The 19,201-nt window shown below is 38.8% G+C and overlaps 1 protein-coding gene across 1 annotated transcript; it reads right to left on the reverse strand.

Moving 5' to 3' along the window:
* Positions 1-4,219: 4,219 nt before the first annotated feature.
* On the reverse strand, positions 4,220-16,406 carry LOC121264164 (nudix hydrolase 2-like). The gene is made up of 8 exons (XM_041167240.1): positions 16,136-16,406; positions 10,386-10,451; positions 10,052-10,189; positions 5,444-5,521; positions 5,294-5,344; positions 5,117-5,151; positions 4,832-4,940; positions 4,220-4,584 (listed from the first exon to the last, which is right to left on the reverse strand). The coding sequence occupies exons 1-8, from the start codon at positions 16,307-16,309 to the stop codon at positions 4,402-4,404; spliced, it is 834 nt and encodes a 277-aa protein (XP_041023174.1). The 5' UTR covers positions 16,310-16,406; the 3' UTR covers positions 4,220-4,401.
* Between the last annotated feature and the right edge of the window lie 2,795 nt (positions 16,407-19,201).

Below are 19,201 nucleotides of genomic sequence, written 5' to 3' on the forward strand. Positions count from 1 at the left end.
CTCCATCCATCATTCTCCTTCAAATCCGACCTTGGCTCTTGATATCAATTGTTGTGAAATGTTGTGCAAAACAGACACACCAACGATGACAAATAAAGTAAAAGCAACACAATCAAGCACGACGCACAATATATGTAGTTCGACAAATTGCCTACGTCCACAGAGCTGCAGAAATCTTATTAACCAAATGAGATTACAATCACTCAATCTCAACTCACACTCTTTAGGGTTTTTTACTCTTTCACACAATATGCACTCACTAGACAATTGTTCTCTCTCAAAATATGTTGACGTACAAGACATGTCAAAGTATGACACATATATGGCACACAGCATGGAAACCCTAATTTGGCAAAATTGTGTACTTCACTTGAGTGGCGTGTCGAGCGCGCCTCGAGCAAACAATCAAATCAACATTGGCTCTAGCAGTGTATCGAGCGGGACTCGAGCGAACACTAGGGTTTGCGTCTAGCTTGAGCGGAGTGTCGAGCAGAACTCGAGCAAAATCTTGGACTTGAGGTTCGCTCGAGCGGTATGTCGAGCCAACTTTCAGCAAACACATTTTTCAACTCTAAAACCAGTCTCCACATACACCCCAACATCTACTTGATGATTTTTGATATTATTCATTTTCTTGATTTGGTGTAAATTAAACTCACACTGCTTGTGGTGCAAAAATAATTCTCAACTATTCAACAGAACATCGACGAGGCTGATGTTCGAATTAGGAGTAGTTGAGAGGGGCGAGCTAGACTCGTTCTCTCTCTACTGTTTATGCAGCCATACATTAATGTTAAGATGAGATAAAATTTTATAATCTTGTTGAAGTTCACTCTCTCTCTATTTTTTGTTGCCACCATGTTCAACAATGCTCCAAAGGATTCCAATTGTGAATATGAAAAGAAAATGCAGGAAAGATTTATTAAAATCCAAACTAGTTAAAAGAGAGGGGAATGAATATATAGTATTCCATAAAGAATGCCAATATAATTGCAGATATGGCAAGTATATAGAAGACTAATTACCAAAAGCATGTAGCTAACATGAACCAAGTTGCCAGATATGAAAGCAATTAAAAAACTGAAAGTCCACCCAAACGTATTTACCAGTTTTTAAAACTTGCAGTTTATAAGTGGGTTTAACAAGAAGAAAAAACGAGATAAGAGGGCCTCAAAAAATAAAACTACTTTAGGTATTTCATTCAAGATTAATACCAGACAAGATGGCCTCAAAAAATAAAACTACTTTAGGTATTTCATTCAAGATTAATACCAGACAAGATGCGTAATCAACTTCCTAATATGTCCCTTAAAATAAAACTACAATATCAAATAGTGACATGATGTGGAAAACATGTAACTATTTTATTGTGTAACTGCAATATCAAATAGTGCATCAAACCACAAATATTCCAGTCACTGAAAATGAATTGAATGAATTTCATTCATTTGGCAATAAATCTCTCTATCTTATATATCTAAGAATATCTACATGTCACATGAACAACCCAAAACAAGATGTTCTTCCTTGAAGGATGACTTCTGTGTGAATCAGAAACCTACCTAAAGTACTCAGAGCTCAAATTCTAAGCATTCTTTTGACAACCTAAGTAGCAAAATAATATTACTTTGTAATGTACCATTAATCGAGATATAGCACAAATAATCAAGAACAATGGAGAAAAACTCTAAGAAATCACATTGATAGGTTCAGTTCCAACCAAGTTAAAACTAGTCATAGAATACATCAAGTAATACTTGTAAAATGGTAGACTCCATCAGATCCATAGGCTGTATTGTTGCTTTATATCCTTCTCTATACATGTAATATTTGTTTTATTATGCGTCTATAACACAACAGTATCTCTTTCTCGTATCTTTTCCCCAACTCTCCATTTCTGAAAAAATGTATCAATTAATTTGTGGTAACCATATTTCAAAACATGAATCTAACACAAGAAAAATGCATTAAAAAATTTGAGAATCAAACCCAAAATATGAGTAAACTCATATCTGGATCTGAATCATGATTCATCATTCGTAAAACCAAAGGAATGCAAAATCTGGATCTGGGTCTCATAGCCTTTTTCATGTCATATATTAGACAGAAGCTCTACTTCATTCATATTAAGTTTAAACAAATACACACAAACACAAAATAAAATTGACAAAAGGCAAGCCTTTTCTCATTATCTCAAAGTTGTAGATCTTATAACACAGAGCAAGTGGAAAATGAACCATCTTGGAGTCATCGAAAGTATATAACTAGGCTAATGGTGAAGCTAGTCCTTGCTTGGCTAAACCTGCAAAAGAACACAGACCCAAATCAACAGAGAAAGAGAGAGAGAGAGAGAGAACCTAACCTTGGTTTCTTAATGTCGATGACGGAGAGGCCGTCGACTGGCGGAGTGACATAGTCATGGAGACAGAGCCAACAAAGCTTCGTCGGCAAAGGAAGAATGGCTGGGAGGCTAGGGTTTCAAGACAAGAGAAAGAGAGAGAGAGAGAGAGAGAGCATAGCAGATAGATCAAAAGGTCGATGGTGACTCTGGTGAGAGAGAGAGAGACGGCTGGAGAACTTGAACCTAGGTTTTTGTTGGTTCGACAAGAGAGAGAGTAAAGAGGAGAATAGAGGTCACCTAGGGTTTTGTTGGTTCAGCAAAGAAAGAGAGCAGAAGAGAGGTCACTTAAGGTTTTGTTGGTTCGGCAGAGAGAGAGAGAGAGCAAAAAGGAGAGGAGAGGTCGCGACCTACGTAGGAAAATGTTTTTCCTTATAAAGCCCGGGTACAAACCCGGAACCTGAGTTTAAACTCGTTACCCGAATCCGATATACTTGGATGTTCTTATGCAGGCCAGAACCCATAACTGGAATCCAGTTATCTGGGTTCTGGACAGGGCCGGGAAAAAACTCGGCCCAGATGAACAGTCCAGAGAAAGAGGGAGAGAGAGAGAATGGGAGATCGACATGGGGGGAGAGAGAGAGGGGAGAAACATAGATAGGGAGAAGAGGTATACAAGTGAATTGCCTACAAGCATTTCTATTCATCATTTGCTAGAATTGCTAGAAACTGGACGTGTCACGTGTTTATTGGAGGGTGTAAATTGAACATTTTCAACACGTCCAATTCAGCAGTTCCTAGTGTTTCCCCTTCAAAATTTCTTTAGTCATCAACTGTTTCTAAGTGGCTGACGAAAGGCCTGAAATAGCTTAATTATGTATGTATATATATATATATATATGACCTTCATCTTCTAATCATCCTGATCATGTTTAGGTCAATTCGTAATCAGTATAATGATTAATACATACAGAAAAGAAGAGCATTGCTGTCAATGCTCCAATTATGTTGGCTATAGAGTCGTAGCCTTTTTCTCCAAGAATCAAGGCGTAACCCAAGTTAATAGTTAATTAATGTTCAGCGTATGATGTCTATTCATTTACTGCTGCATGCACATAGTCGTCAAGGCACCCGTAAGGCCGGTGTGTAAGAAGAGCTAGCTTTCTCCTGCCGGCCGAGCAGTATATATTCCAGTGGCTGTGGAATTTGAACAATCGAGTTAAATAATACAGAAGAACAACATTAATTAGTGGTCCAAAAGGCTACCTTAATTAGCTTTGACCATTTTTGTAAAATCCTTCGAATATCGGGTTAGGAGAGAAAAAGGGGGAAATTCCCACTCTCGGCCTATCGGTAGAAGCGAGCATGATACGACTTGTACGTGGTTGTGAATCACGGGATATACTATCAATTGACAAGCTGCTTATCTATCTCTTATACATGATGTGCATGCAGCGGAGTTTTCACTGTAAATATATTGATATGATGCGAAATTGGCTGCCATGCTTAAATGGATGGATACAATATGCACGCTTGGTCATGATGAAACATGCATGTTTGCATGATTTTCTGGTCTCTACCAACAGCTCCTAGCATACATTTTGGATAATTGGATGCTCTGATATTATGATATCAGAGTCTTATCATTGTTTGTTTGCTCACACTCATGATCATTCGTGTCGAGCCCATTTGCCTATCTAAAGAGATCCAAATGGTACATAAATTTCATGGCTAGCTTACTCATCGAACATAAAGAAGTTAACAAAACATGAATTAAAGCTTCTCGAATTGGACAGAATCTGTTTGAGAAATCTTTTTTCGTTTATACGTTAGTATAAAACAACAAACATTTCAGCTTTCTGATCTTATTCCAGAAAGAAAGACTATCATAAACAGCAGGTTTACTACTTGTTTAGCTGGTGGTATTCTTTACAGTAGCATTAATCTTCAAAATTATGATAAAAAATGCTTATATCTATAAAATTGTAAAAATCAATACGCGAGTAAAAGTACTGTAATTCCAAGGGCGGCAGGCTGATGGACACATGCATTAGTACTCCCTATTAAGGCCTCGATGTATTAAAATACAAATAGCTCTTTTCATCAGAAAAACTTGATGTTATTGGCACCGGAGAAAACCCAGAATACGTGCTATCAATCTTTTCCAAAAATATACTGTTTATATACTTCATAAGCTCTTCTCTTTGGACGAATGGCTGTGCTGCATATTCCTCGAATGGCATCCACTGCAGGCAATTATGATTAATGTGTGAGGCAAATTAATTTAATTTGTTGGTTACAGCAGACGATGCAACTGCATGGGTCTCATTATATATTTTCACTCTTTTATTTGTTAAATATACACAACGATACAATCTGTTTAAACAACATTAGCTGAAGCATTTCCTTACGTATAAGAAAAGATACATCCACATGCAGGTCAAGTACTGAAAAATAGATCAATATCTTTCTGATGCTCAAAAAAATAATTACCTCAGCTGCATGTATCTCTGATTCCTGTTTCTGGATGTCAAAGGAAAGGGGTCTCATCATGCAAATAAAGAATAAATCCGACTTCTCAAAGAAGAACTTGTGGCTTTGTCTGTAAATTTTTTCAAGGAAAAGTACTACTCAGTATTCTAGTTAATTCCAGAAAGCTACTAGAAGCATACAATTATAATTAAGCTTTAGAGATTAAAAAAAAAAAAGAACAAAAATCATATACATGGTAGCAACACGAATTTTTTCAAATTATCTGATCTGAAGCAAATATGATACCTGAATGCTAGTACTTCAACAAATTCTGAGTCGACCTGATGAAGTCGAGAGTAGAAGTCCCACAAATTTTGGAAATAAAATCACATCAATAAAATAAATGGCTAAAACAACAGGCATTGGTAATAACTCAAATTTAATCAAAATATACAAGCCCACAACAAATTCATGATCACTTACTCCAGTCTCTTCTTTAACTTCTCTCACTGCGGTTGCAAAGATATCTTCCCCCTTCGGCAATGATAAAGTTGAATAAGGAGACTATACACAATGCATAGCTTACAATTTACATGTAAGAGGGAGAGCTTAGCCTGATGCCTGAGTACTCACCTCATCGACAGCTCCTTTGGGGAACTTCCAGACTTCTGTCCCCGGGAAAGCCCCATTCTTTTCTTGGACCACTAGCACCTACAGGCCGTACCAGTTGAAAACCAGAAATTTGAGACACCAGACTCGCTAACTATGTAATTTTCTGTAATGAAGTACGTAAAGCAGGTATAAAGTATACAGGGGTCTCAAATCTGCTGAGAAGCCATCTATAGGTGGTTGCCAAAATCTGAAAAGTGAAAACTGTACTAAAGAATGGACGGAAACGAGGATCGAGAATGCGCGAAAGTGCCAGAGAGAGAGAGAGACATAGAAACTAGTGTTTATGACTTCAAATAATGAGATCCAATGAAAGATGATTGGAGTTGGAACCAAAGATAACAATTTTTTAAGTGGGAAAAACGACTTGCTAGATCTGAAAAGTTAGAATTTATGGATGAGAGGCCAGGCGCGTTGCCTTTGATCATTCGTGGCATAGCCATAACATTAATCGAAATGAAAAGTCAAAAGTTAACAGCCGGAACTAGATGGACTGTGATGCAGGCCGGCCGAATAATCAGATCTGTTAATGTATATGAAAAATCGCATAATTGGTCGGAATGAGAGAAAGAGTCATTTTCGATTCGTTGTAATGATTCAGACATCGATCGGCGTAGTCTAGTGCCCTTAACAGTGGTCTGATACGGCTGTACGGTGTCAGTACATACATTTATAGCAGTGAAAGGAAAATAAGCGTAGAGAAAGTAAATAGAGATATAATGCCTACATCCACGACATTTGAGAAGGAGAAATCCATTACAATATGCTTATTACAGTATCTCATAATCTTTCATTTATCATTGTACAATAGAGATCTTGAATATATTTACTAGAGAAGATCCATTCGGCAAAGCTAGATGCACTATGATGCAGGTCGGCCGAATAATCAAATCGAATTCGATTCTCTAAACAAGGTGATTAGAAAAATGAGAAGCAACTGATCAAACGCATTGAATGGGAAGAATTGATGAAGCTTCGGGAGAAAAGAGCATAGAAATTAAGATGTGTACTAGGATTGAAAGTATTAAATGCAATGAAGGGGATAAATATCTCAAGCCCAATATAATACTCTAGGCTCAGTCCATGAGGGAGCGATCATCATTGGAAGTAAAAAGTGACAAGGAAGAGACAAGAATGAGACAAGTAAAGAAAGAAAAAGCAAAGTGTTAGAGGGAAAAAGATCAGTCAGGGAAGCCAGACAGAAAGGGGGATGGGCGACTTGAAGTGACATGAAGTCGATTCTTCACCTACCACTGATAGGAATCAATAAAAGGGATCAGGTCAACTGAAAGAATGGGGCAACCCAACGAAAGGAGAAGAGGGGGGGGGGGGGGGGGGGGGGGGGGGGGGGGGGGGGGGGGGCTTTTTCAACCTCTAGACAAGAAACTCCATATTTAACTTCTTTGGATTAAAGGGGTTCAAACACCATTTGCACCATGAGTTACAAAAGAATGTGGATGACTGTAAATACTCCCATTATAGTAGATTTGCCCCAAAAAGACCTGTGGATGTAAGTCATGTGCCGAACCACATAAATATGTGTGTTTCCCTTTCTATTTACATTTCCTGCATTTATTTTCTATTCATTGTTATAAATGTACGTACGGACATCATACTACCTTCCGAACCACCTCCCTGGGTTTTAGACCACTTTATCGAGACCTAGAGCATCTCTGTGCACTTGTGAATGACTCTTTCTCCCATTCCCACCTGTGGGGAGATTTAAGTCCTTAACAGTTGACGACGTCTATAGGATTCAATTATTCTCTGTACTAGAAGTGGGAGACTGATGATTTTTCGACATACGAAATCTTCCCCAAACGAGCAAATAAAATTCCTCTCAAGTAAGTGTTCTCTACTTTCCATCTCTTATTTTTATTAATATTGCTGTTGGAAAAACAAGAAAGGCGAGAACCCAACACCAGACGTGCATTGTGCACTCAAAGAGCACAGTACAGATAGACCATAGTCCGACAGTGCATGGCATGCACAATGCCATGCACAACACACAATGGGTGCACGTCATCGTGCACCCAGGAACCCCACGACAATGAGAGTTCACCACCATCATCACTAACGGCTCCATATGTCGTCCAGCCACCACTCCGAGAGGACGGACAATACCTATGTAGACCATCTGGCCTAAAAACACATTGTGCAGTGTCTTAAGGCCCACAAAGACCAACTCCCACCACCGTGAGCCTAGTAAGGTACAAGCGGCAGCTCGGATCACTGGCATCTTCTATCGCCACTAAAGTAGTTCCTAATCATGAAGGCCATGCACAGTACATGCAACAAATGCACGTCAACGTGCGTCCAAAGGGGGCCTCTTCTAATGGCGCATGTGAGCTAGCAAGGCCACCACCAGCCCCCGCCAAGACCGCTTGCGATTTTTGCACCATCGAGGTGTCCCTTGGGCACACTCTCCACCACTGTCACCCAAGCTCGCATAGTGAGTTCCTTAGCCACAAGCTTCTTAACCACAACTTCCCTAGTAACCAGCTTTTTGCCCACAGAGTCCTCCCCACTGACAGCAAGTCCTCACCCAATCCTATGGCGGGCAACAACAATTTCCTCGACCTCAGCGGTCTACTCGACCATCTTACCGCCATGCACAAGGGCAGGCAACCATCTCGCCACCACATGCTCGGCGGGCAAGCTACCTTGCCCGCTTAAAGGATCTCACCAACACCTAGGTTGGCAGCTATCCCACCATGCACGCAGCCGGTGTAACTCCTCACCATAGAAGTTTCTTAATCTTGCCACCATAGGCTTCCTTGCCAATGTGAGCTTGCTACCAGTGTGCCTCCTCGCCAAAGAGCCCCTCAATCACAAGCTGCTCATCTGTAAGAGTCACCAAGCCACAGTTCATTCCTCACCACTAGTTGCCTGACCACAAGTCCTCAGCCACCAAGGGGCATCCCTCAACAACATGAATTCCCTTGCCCTAGGCAGCGCAAGCGAAGGGCCAAGGATGCACATCACCTTCCACTCAACTACCACACATGGCGAGCACAACGCCTGCCATGATTCACGATGAGCATCCTTTTGCCCACCATGAACCTCACATGGCCACAATTGCCCGGCCTTGTAGCCCAGCCACACATGCAACGTGTGCGGCTATGCACGGAGCCACACGGCGCACATATGGTTTTACCTACTATGCATGTACAATTCAATGGGCCGGTGAAGCAACTGTTGACCACCCGCAGATGCTCCGACCTTTTCTAGAATACACACTCTTTGCTTACAAACGGTCATGCGCAACCATCTAAGCATTCGATTATTAGAAAAAAAGTTGGCACCTAAGCAGAGCTTTGTGCTCGCACCTTGTGCGGTCGAGTCATCTCCCGCCTAATTTTTCAAGTCAAGCTCTGCACTCACACCTTATGTAGTTGAGTTATCTCCTGCCTAGTTCTCCAAGCTGAGTTACGTACTCGCACCTTACACGGTCAAGTCGTCTCCCGCTCAATTCTCCAAGCCAAAACTCCGCACTCGGAGATCTCCATTACTTTGCGCAAACAAATAGGAAGCCAAAGACCAACCCCCATATTTTATTTTTCTACAGGATTCTGCAGGATTATCTCTATCAAGACTTGACTTGCAGATGCTCAAGGTCTTCTTATTGAGCAAGTCGACCTTAAGAATTGCAAGCACACTAAAGGGGATAAATATCCCAAGCCCCATATAATACTCCAGATCTAGTCCATGAAGGAAGCTCAACAGAAAATAGGGACAAGTGACTTGAAGTGACATAAAGTCGATTCTTTACCTACCACTGACAAGGTCTCGATCAAGTCGACTAAAAGAATGGCGACCCCACTAAGAGAGAGAGAGAGAGCTACTTCGTCCTCCAGACGAGAAACCTTATCTGTAACTTCTCTGGGTTAAAGAAGTTCAGACTCTATTTGTATTGTGAGTTACAAGAGATAATGAATGACTGTAAAATACTCCAATTATAATAAATTTGCCTCCAAATAACCTATAAACTAAGTCTTGTGCCAAATTATGTAAATATTTATCTTTATCTTTATTTATATGTTTTATATTTATTTTTTATTCTTTGTTATAGATAAACGTATGAATACCGCCATTCCGTACCATCTCGGTGGGCTTCAAGCTATGTTATCGAGACTTGACCATCTCCGTACACTCGAAAATGATTTGATTCTTTCTCCTATCGTGAGGACACTTACGTCCTGAACATGCAAAGATCTACAATGCATTCATGCAGGTGGTTTGGAATTCGATATTAGTAACGCATCAACAGTACGATAGCTATAAAGCATTAAATATCGATGGCGATGTAAAATTTATGGTGAATTATATGGGTAGTGGTAGGATTATTATTTTTTTATTATTTATTATTTATAATATATTTATTTTTATTATTATTTTTAAATATTTTTTTAACATCTTTAAATATTAAGAAAAAATTTAAAAAAATATATAATTTTATTAATATTCACTTTTTTTAAATATTAAATAAAATAAAAAATTAATCAAATACAAAAAAAATAATAAAAAAAATAGTAAAAAAATAATAACCTTATCATATTCCGAATTATATACCTCTTTTTTGTCGTTCATAATAAATGCACCAATACTCACTCGGTGGCTGGCATTCGCAGGAAGAGTATGTACTCCACCTGGAATCCAATATGCGAGCATCAAGTATGTCGGCTCCGCGTGGTGGTACCAGAATCCTACCTGCACGTACGTACAAGAGTATAATGACCGATGTAATTAAGGTAATCAATGGACAAAATATCAGCATGAATAATCGGTCACGTACACCTCAACCCTTTCTTCCCGGCGGTCAGCTCTGAGGTATCAAAAGTACTCCAAACTTTAATGAAAAAAAAAAAAAAACTTTTCACCCGGCGAGCGGGGGTTTGGAAATCACCTTAACAGCAGGTTCGACTAGATTGACTAGCTCAATGGGTAATTTCAACCAAACTCCCTTCTTCCCCTACATTTAACAAAAAAAAAAACAATAAATTAATTTACACAACAAGAATGAGGAATGTTTCTTAATACACGCGCGTGATGAAGTTGGCTTTGCAAATAACCCAAATATGAAGACGAGGAGATAATCAGAAAGCACCGGCTGGGGAAAAAAAAAATACAGACACCAAGAAATAGAATGTCATGATATACAATAATATTATGCTAGGAATTTAAACCTCCTAAATTTATTTTCAGGATTTATTTTTTGGTTAAATATGAAGAAAAATAGAAAAATAATAACAACACAAGAATTTACGTGAAAATTTCAAAAAAAGAAAAAAATCACTAAATTTAGAGAAGAAAATACACTATATAAAAAATTATTACAATCATACAATTTTTCTTCTCACCTCAAATGACATTCACAAAGCTTCCATACTAGTAAAACTTTAACTCTCACCTCTTTTCTTTTTACAAAAAAAGACTAATAGAAAAATTTTCTTAGAGTCACAAGTTACTAATTAAGCTTATGACTTGGTATAATTAACTAAAAGGCTAAGCCTCTTTTTTATAGGCCATGAGACCTCTTCCTTATTTTTCTCTCACCGATGTGAGATTCACACAAAGGAGCAAAACCCAACATATTATAAATCAATTAATAATTAAGTTTATCTCTTTTTTAGTTTTGAAGATAAACGCACGTAGGGTGATTAATTCTATAATATTTCATTTCATTAATTTATATTAAATATCCTAAGCAAGCATCATTACTACTACACTGATTAAGAAGATTTCTAACCATGTGCGCACGCACGTAAAAGGAAGTAAAATAAATAAATATATATATATATATATATATATATTTATCAGAGTGATGCTACATGAATCCATCCCTATGCTATCGATAAGGCCAAATGCTCTCTCTTTTTCTTTTTCTTTTTTTTTTATACATTTTTTTATATCCTTTAACATTTAAAAAATAATAATTTTATTAAAAAATACTTCTTTAATTATTAAATAAAAAATAATAATATAAAAAAAATCCATTAGTGGACTAAGCATTATTCTATATATTCTATATACATATATACACACATATATATATATAAGTATGTATTCACCTTCCGAAAACAGCTGAAAACCCATCAGCATGAGTTATAACAATTGGAGAGGATATCTCAACCAATTAGCCTTAAGATGAGCTGGGCCCTTAGTAATGTCTAAAGCCCAAATCATAAATGAGGAGCCCAGCCCAGTACCTATGAAACCAGCCCAAGACCAATAACGATTGGATAAGCTAGCTACCGATGTGATAGCTATCCAGTCAATGGTAAAATATAAAAGAGGTTATTATTCGAATTTGCTAAGAAATAGATCTTCATCTCTAAATTTGAATTTGAATAAAGGATAATTATTGTCTACGCGGGAACAAAGAGAGATCACGAAACTTTATATAAAGGAAAATCTCAGGTAAGCAAGAGGATGGAATTATTGTTATTATCATTATTATCCACAAATGACTGATTTAGGCATCGGATGCATTCCCTTGGACCCACGTACTTCTACACTTTAGTTGTAGGTAATCGTGAGGTGGTGGCGATGAAACACGTCCAAAATAGTTGGCGTCATCTGTGGTCAAGAAACTCTCCCACGAGTCTAAAAACTGAAAAGGTAAAAACGGTTGAAGAACTCTCCAGTTAAACACCTTCACACCAAAAGGCGTTGTGGTTGAGGAACTCTCCCATGAACCTAAAAACTTAAAAGGATAAAATAGTCGAGAAACTCTCCTGTTAAATACCTTCGCGCCAAAAGGCGACGCGGTCGAGGAACTCTCCCACGAGCCTACAAACTTAAAAGGATGAAACGGTCGAGGAACTCTCCCTTTAAATACCTTCGTGCCAAGAGGCGACATGGTTGATGAACTCTCCCAAAAGCATAAAAACTTAAAAGGTTAAAATGGTCGAATGACTCTGCCATTAGCACCTTCTCGCCCACAAGCGATGTGGTCAAGAGAAACTCCTCTTGGTGGGTGACACACCACTCATAAACAAGAACAACATAAAGGATAATACACAAGGTATGAATAGCATGAGTTGATATCATAATGAACTTCACAGTCAAACGAACAGAGTTCAAAGGCCTAAAAAACGACTTTAAAAGTTCAGTCATTTACAATGATAAAAAAACAAAAATCAAAAGCAAATCCCGAGGGGAATGAGAAAACTTCAAATTGAGCAGGCATTAAGATAGGCGGCAGAAAGAGTCAGACATCTCAGCTCGACCAATGGAGTCACAGAAATGAAGGGCAACCTCACTAGCCCAAATAGACTCCTAGCCCAAAGTATGCAGGTTTGTGGCGAGTTCCCAAAGAAGAAGCTCACAAAGTTGTTTTACCCCCAACTTGAAGCCTATACCCTAGGCTCGTGTTCGAATCTTGGGGGCAGCAGCCAACTGAGGGAAGACTCGATTAGGGTCATTCTGAGAGCTCTCGAAAGCGGATCCCATCTCAGCCAACTTGCGCTCCAAGATAAAAATAGTTTTCTTGGCAGATTTAACAACTTAGTCAAGCTAGAGGTATTGACGGTCGCTATCTTTGAAAAGGCCCTTCACCTCGGCCAAGTGCTTCTCGGCTTCAGCTTTCATCCCTTCAGCCACCCCCAGCTTTATAAGCAACTCCCTTTTTTCTTCACCAAGAGAGGCCAAGCGAGAAGCATATTCGGATTTGGACTTAGCCAATCATTCGATTTCTGAGTTCGCACGATCAAGGCTAGCCGTGAAGCTATCACGTTCCTTCAAAACACGCTCCACCTGAGCAACCAACCCATCGCGTTCTTTCTTAAAGGCTTCTACTGGGGCAACTAAGTTGTCCCTCTCTCGAATAACTCCCTCTGCTTCATTCAGGCAAGTAGCAAGGTGATCACGTTCCTTCCCAATTGATACCACCTCCTAACAGTAGTGGTCTGCATCTGTAAAGGAAGTTGCCAGCTCTTTCTGGAGTGAAGCAACTTGGGCGTGAAGAGCAGCCAAGTCATCATCAAAATAATGGGAGTGAGCCTCAATAAGAGCCAACTCGTTAGCCAATTGATTCTTCTCGCCCTCCAAATGCATCCAATCATCCACCAAGTCAGCAGCAAGTTGATCAACCCCCGAGAGAGAGAGAAAGAGAAAGAGAGAGAGAGAGAGAGAGAGAGAGAGAGAAGGATTAAAAATATATTCTTCGAAATTATTGACCAAGGCATTAAGGAGAATGTAACATTACGGGCACAAAAACACTACCAAACTGTTGAACAAAGGCATTGATAACCTCTTCTTGGCGAGTAGGTTGGGAGGCTGGGGAAGCCATAGGATGGGAGCTAGAAGAGCCTCTCGGGTTGACAGCTAGCGAGGAGACATTAGCAAAGTCCCCCTGTGGAAAGGTGGCTTCAGTAACGGCAAACAAAGGGCGGCAAACAGATGGTTCAATAGGAGGAATCATGTAGTTTTTGGCCTTCCCTATCTCACCAATTTCATCTTGGCGGGGTACAGCCTCATCGATCTCGAGACCCTCCTCAGGAGTTTTCAAAGAGGCTTCGTCGCTTTCTCGAGGAGATACACTAAAAGACGGCGAAAGAATTGAAACCCTGCTGCCACTGGTGAGGGAGAGGGCTAGAAAAATAAATGGCAAATATGAAGTAACCCCACCTGAAGTCATTGAGGTAAGGGGGAACTAAGTGCCACAACTAACTCTTGAGCACTACCCTCTTCGCCCCTCCAATCGAGGAAGATCCAAGGGAGCGTCAAAAGGCACAAAAACAATTGATGGAGACGAAGTCAGTAGAGGCGTGGGAGTTTCAAAGGGCGGGAAGCTCGCAGAAGCAGGAGGTGGTGTTGTAAGAAGAACTGTGTTCAAAACAAAAATGTCCTCTTCCACTGGAATATCATCACATTACTACCAGGAATCATCAATCAGAGCCATTGAAGGCTGTGCAGTAGCTTCAGTGGCCGCCTCAGCAGCAAATATACTATCAAGGTCGTTCTCGGCCTGCAAATTAACGTCATCCAAAGAAATGGGTAGTGGATTCATAACACTTAGTTCTTCCCGAGAGGTGGCCACCTTGGTGCTCCCACCTTCCTTGGGGGAGGGGGGGGGGATAGTTTTTCTCGACAATTCTTAAGAAGAGCTCAACTTGGTCCCACTCTTTTTTTGGGAGGTACCAATTTTGTATCTCCTCCTGCCGGCGAAGGAAGTAGGTCACCACCCTTGCAAGAGTGACAACCATACCTTTGGCGTCGATAGGTTTTCAGTTGGGAGCTGGGGCTTTCAACTCAACGGAGTCAAGGATGTTGAAATTATCTCGAGCATTTTCCAACTCTCACGGGGTGACGACGGAAGACCAGCGGGAACCCACGAAAATGGAAGTCAACGAAGCAACAACGAGGAGAGTTGCTGGGTGGAGAAGAGTCTAGAGCAACTACAGCTTTATCCTTGGAAGAAAAAGGAAGCCATGGAAGGATTGAAAGAAATCGCATAAAGGCAAAGAACTTGGAAAGGAAAAAGAAATGTAAGAACTCAGAGAAATGAGTGAAAAGCAAGAAACCTAACAGAATAATTAAAAGAAAATGGAAAATGGGCAATAAATAAAAGTTGAAATGAAGTGACGGTTGACGTGCCCTAGGAGAGGAAACGAAGCAACGTTCTGACACGCCTAGAAGAACGAAACAAAACCCAATGGTTAAGTCCCATCACGCCATGTACAATAAGACTTTGCGAGATAACTGGAGGGAATATCCCAACCGGTTAGCCTCGAGATGAGCCTGGGCCCTTAGTAACGTCTAAAGCCCACATCATAACCGAGGAGCCCATTTTCGTCCTACATCTCTAAATTTGAATTTGAATAAAGGATAACCATCGTCCATGCGTGAACAAAGAGAGATCACAAAACTCTATATAAAGGAAAAACTCAGGTAAGCAAGAGGATGGAATTATTGTTATTATCATTATTATCCACAAATTACTGACTTAGGCATCGGAGGAGTTCCCTTGGACCCTCGTACTTTCTACACTTTGGTTGCAGGTGATCGTGAGGTAGTGGCGGTGAAACACGTCCAAAACAACAATCATATAAATCATATATATATATATATATAATGCAAATATTAAACAAACACAACCATTGTTAGGATAATTGACGTACGTGCCTCCCTCAAATCATAAACGTAGATAATAATCATTGTGTATATGATACGTGTTGAGGAATAATTTTATATTGTCTGTAGACAAGGTCTTAGGTATGTTTATAACGAATAAACAATCATCTATCTCTTGTAGAACCGATTTTATGAGATGAGTTAGGCTCATAAATTTTATCATGATATCAGAGCCTGTACATCACAGGACAAATGAGGATCCATACTACTTATTTAATAACAAGAATCAGAAAAAAATATTGGCATGCATGTGAGGGAATGGTGTTGATCAGGAATAATCTCGCATTGCCTGTGGACGAGATCTTGAGCATATTTATAATGAATGAACAATATTCTCTTGTAAAACCAGTTTTATGAAATGAGGTAGACTCATAAATTTCTTCAATACCTACTTACATATCATTTCTTTTCTTTTTTTGAACAACCATGCAATATGATAGATAAGTCAGGGAAAATGAAAAATCACCTGCTCTCTAACCATGCAATATGATAGATAAGTCGGGGAAAATGAAAAATCACCTGCTCTCTCCAATGATAAATGGAAGCTCTAAGCACAGAGCCGAAGGCAGCAGCGTCCATGGGGTGCTGCTGGGGCGCCATTTCCACAATTACCCCTCCAAACTCATCATTCACCGCAGTTAGTAGGGAACTTTCCGTTTCACCAAACACCTGCTGCGTCCCAGACTCCGACATGGCTCCGACACTACGTAAGTCGACCCACCTGGTCCTAGGTCTATTAATCCGGCCAACGTTTTTGTTGCGGCTTGGGCGCGCTAGTTTTGCGAGGAAACACAGCTTATAATATCGCGAATCCACACACTTTCCTTCTCAGCCGCAGTATCTTTTCTTTAATTTAAGTCCACATATACGTATGAAGTACCCCTTGCTTTCAGGGCCTCGGACTTTGATTATGCTCTTACCGTCCCTTTGAATTCAACAAGGGAATTCACGTTTACGTTCCCAGAATTTCTAGACTTATTTTTCAGTAAGTCGTGTGTACTTATAACATGCCCTTGTTTTTTCACTTCAATTAATATTCCAATATATATATATATATATATATATATATATATATATTATCATCTGATCTGTTTCCTTTTTAACTAAATAAAAAGAGAGAATATTAAAGGTAAATCCATTCTTAAATGTGTGCACGGATATTGATGCTAAGAATATATAAAAGATTTTATTGATCATAATCTTATTAACCATAATTTGTTCATAAATAATATTTATGACATGTCATTAAATGATTGCACATTAAAAATAAATAAAAATATAAACCATGGAATCAAACATACGTACGCTATATATAATTGAATAAGTAAATAACCTATAATTGATTTCTTATATGTTTTGATTTTTCATTATTTATTTTTCCGTCTATTCTTCAAATGGATTCCTTGTGATTTTTCAGAGAAAATACCATGCAAGATCATACACGACTGAAATATGTTAATTCAAGAAAAAAATTTTAAAAAAAAGGTCGTAGAACGTGTAACTGTACAAGCCGGTAGTGGCCTTTTGACTATTGATAATTTCGTATATTAAACGAAACCCCGCATTTTCCTATCATATTCCTTAATAACAATTAAAAAAGAATCTGAATTTCTTCCTTTTTTTTAAATCTAAAACTAAAAACAAGAACTTGCTCCAAACTTTACTTCGGGACTTTGCCCATGGCGACACGTCAGCTTAAGATACAAATTAATGTTATTATGCCGTTCATTTATATCACTCATTTTATTGCCGCACATCATGTAATTTATTAAAAACATTAAAAATATAAATATAAAAAATTAAAATATTTTAATAATTTAATTTTTATCCTTTTATTTTCTTATATTATTTTTTTTAAATATATATTTTTTTAATTTTTTTAATAAGTTGTCACAATACCTTGTAATGTCACGATAGTATAAATTAGTAATAAGTAACGTTACTCCCGCCGTGAATACCTTCAAACAAAAGGTAATCCGCAGGATTTTACAGTTTTACTTCCACACACGTACGGCTCACAGTGCTACAGTTATCTTTTTAGGGGTGATTTTTTTTTTTCACCTTCGTTTTACGGCCACTGACCTCATTTCACCGAAGCTCTTGAACCCTTAAAAATGGAGGTCTTCACCGGCGACCAGGAGATTCCTAACCAGGATGCCTTTCCCCGACCACGTGGCTCCATTTTCCTAGACTATGAACCTTATCTACGCTCTTCGATCCGAATGCTGCAATTCACTCGCTTGAGTAGGTGGCGCACCGCCAAAAGCAGCCGCCTCCGAAGTTACGACCGAATCACTGATCAGGTACCTCAAAGTCCGGTCTCCGGAGATGCTCGATTGATGTGCTCGAGGGAGGAGATCGATTTGGGGTTCATGAACGTTCCAGTTTGGTGTGCCCGCTGAGTGCTCTGAGGATGCGATTAAGGTTGAATTTGGTGTGGCGATGGTGGTTCAGTGGCGGATGATCAGGACCTGTTCTGATCGAGTGTTGACGAGGATGGGTGGGCCCGAACTATGAGGACAAGGACTAGGTGTCTAGGTCCTAGGACCTCGAGGTGAGTTTTTGGCTCTAAAGTATAAATATTGGTTTCTCTATATGTGTTAAAAAACACAATTATTAATCGAAAAGTTTTAGAATTATTAGATATTAATTTGATTAAATTTTTAATTCTCATGATCATAACATTTCATCATGTTTCTAAATCTAAAGTTCACGGTGGCTCACTCTATAAACACTGGCCCGGTAGTAGCTATTTTCCTTTTAGCAACTTCACTTATCTATCATTATTCAATAACTTAACATTATGTCCATACAAAGTATTAAGATATTTTAATCCAACTTATAGGTCGTCCCTTCCATGACTTGAACCCATGATATGGTTCCTGCTCTAATACGAATTGTTAAAGACCCAACCACTGATCCAAAAGTCTTAAGGTTGTTGAATACTAATTTGATTAAACCTTTAATCCTCAAGATCATAATATTTCACCACGCTTCAGAATCCAACGTCCACGACGGCCCACTCTATTGACATTGATCAGGTGGTAGCTCTTACCCTTTTGGCAGATTCACTCATCTATCATTATTCAATGACTTAACATTATGCATATACAAAGTACTAAGATATTTTAATCCAGCTTATAGGTCGTCCCCTCCGTGATTTGAACCCGTGATTTGGTCCTTGCTCTGATGCCAATTATTAAGACATTTTAATCCAAAAGTTCTAAAGTTGTTGGATACTAATTTGGTTAAACATTTAATCCTCAAGATCATAACAATATGCATATGCAAAATCATATCTTATGGAAATTTATTTTGCATATCAAGAAAAATTCTCACATTGGATTATGTATTTTTGAGCCAAATAATAATAAATATTATTATTTTATTATTATTCATTTTTTCCAAATTTTTTTTTCATTATTATTTTGCAATTAGCATCACTGCAAATTCTATCATTTAGCACTTACTAAATTTTTTTTTCCTAAAATCTTATCCGTTGGTGGAGAGAGAGAGGAGGAGGAGAGAGAAAAAAAATAATAAAATAAGATTGAGAGAGTAAACAGTGAATTTTTAAATTTGTAA

Source organism: Juglans microcarpa x Juglans regia, chromosome 5D (assembly GCF_004785595.1).
Source record: "Juglans microcarpa x Juglans regia isolate MS1-56 chromosome 5D, Jm3101_v1.0, whole genome shotgun sequence".
In the NCBI taxonomy this organism is placed as follows: Eukaryota; Viridiplantae; Streptophyta; class Magnoliopsida; order Fagales; family Juglandaceae; genus Juglans; species Juglans microcarpa x Juglans regia.

Coding starts and splice junctions, on each gene's coding strand:
- LOC121264164 (XM_041167240.1), bottom strand. CDS start 16,309: ATGTCGGAGTCTGGGACGCAGCAGGTGTTTGGTGAAACGGAAAGTTCC. Junction 10,452..16,135: donor TTTATCATTGGAGAGAGCAG/GTGATTTTTCAT, acceptor TGTTAAATGTAG/GGGAAGAAGGGAGTTTGGTT. Junction 10,190..10,385: donor TAGTCGAACCTGCTGTTAAG/GTGATTTCCAAA, acceptor ACGTACGTGCAG/GTAGGATTCTGGTACCACCA.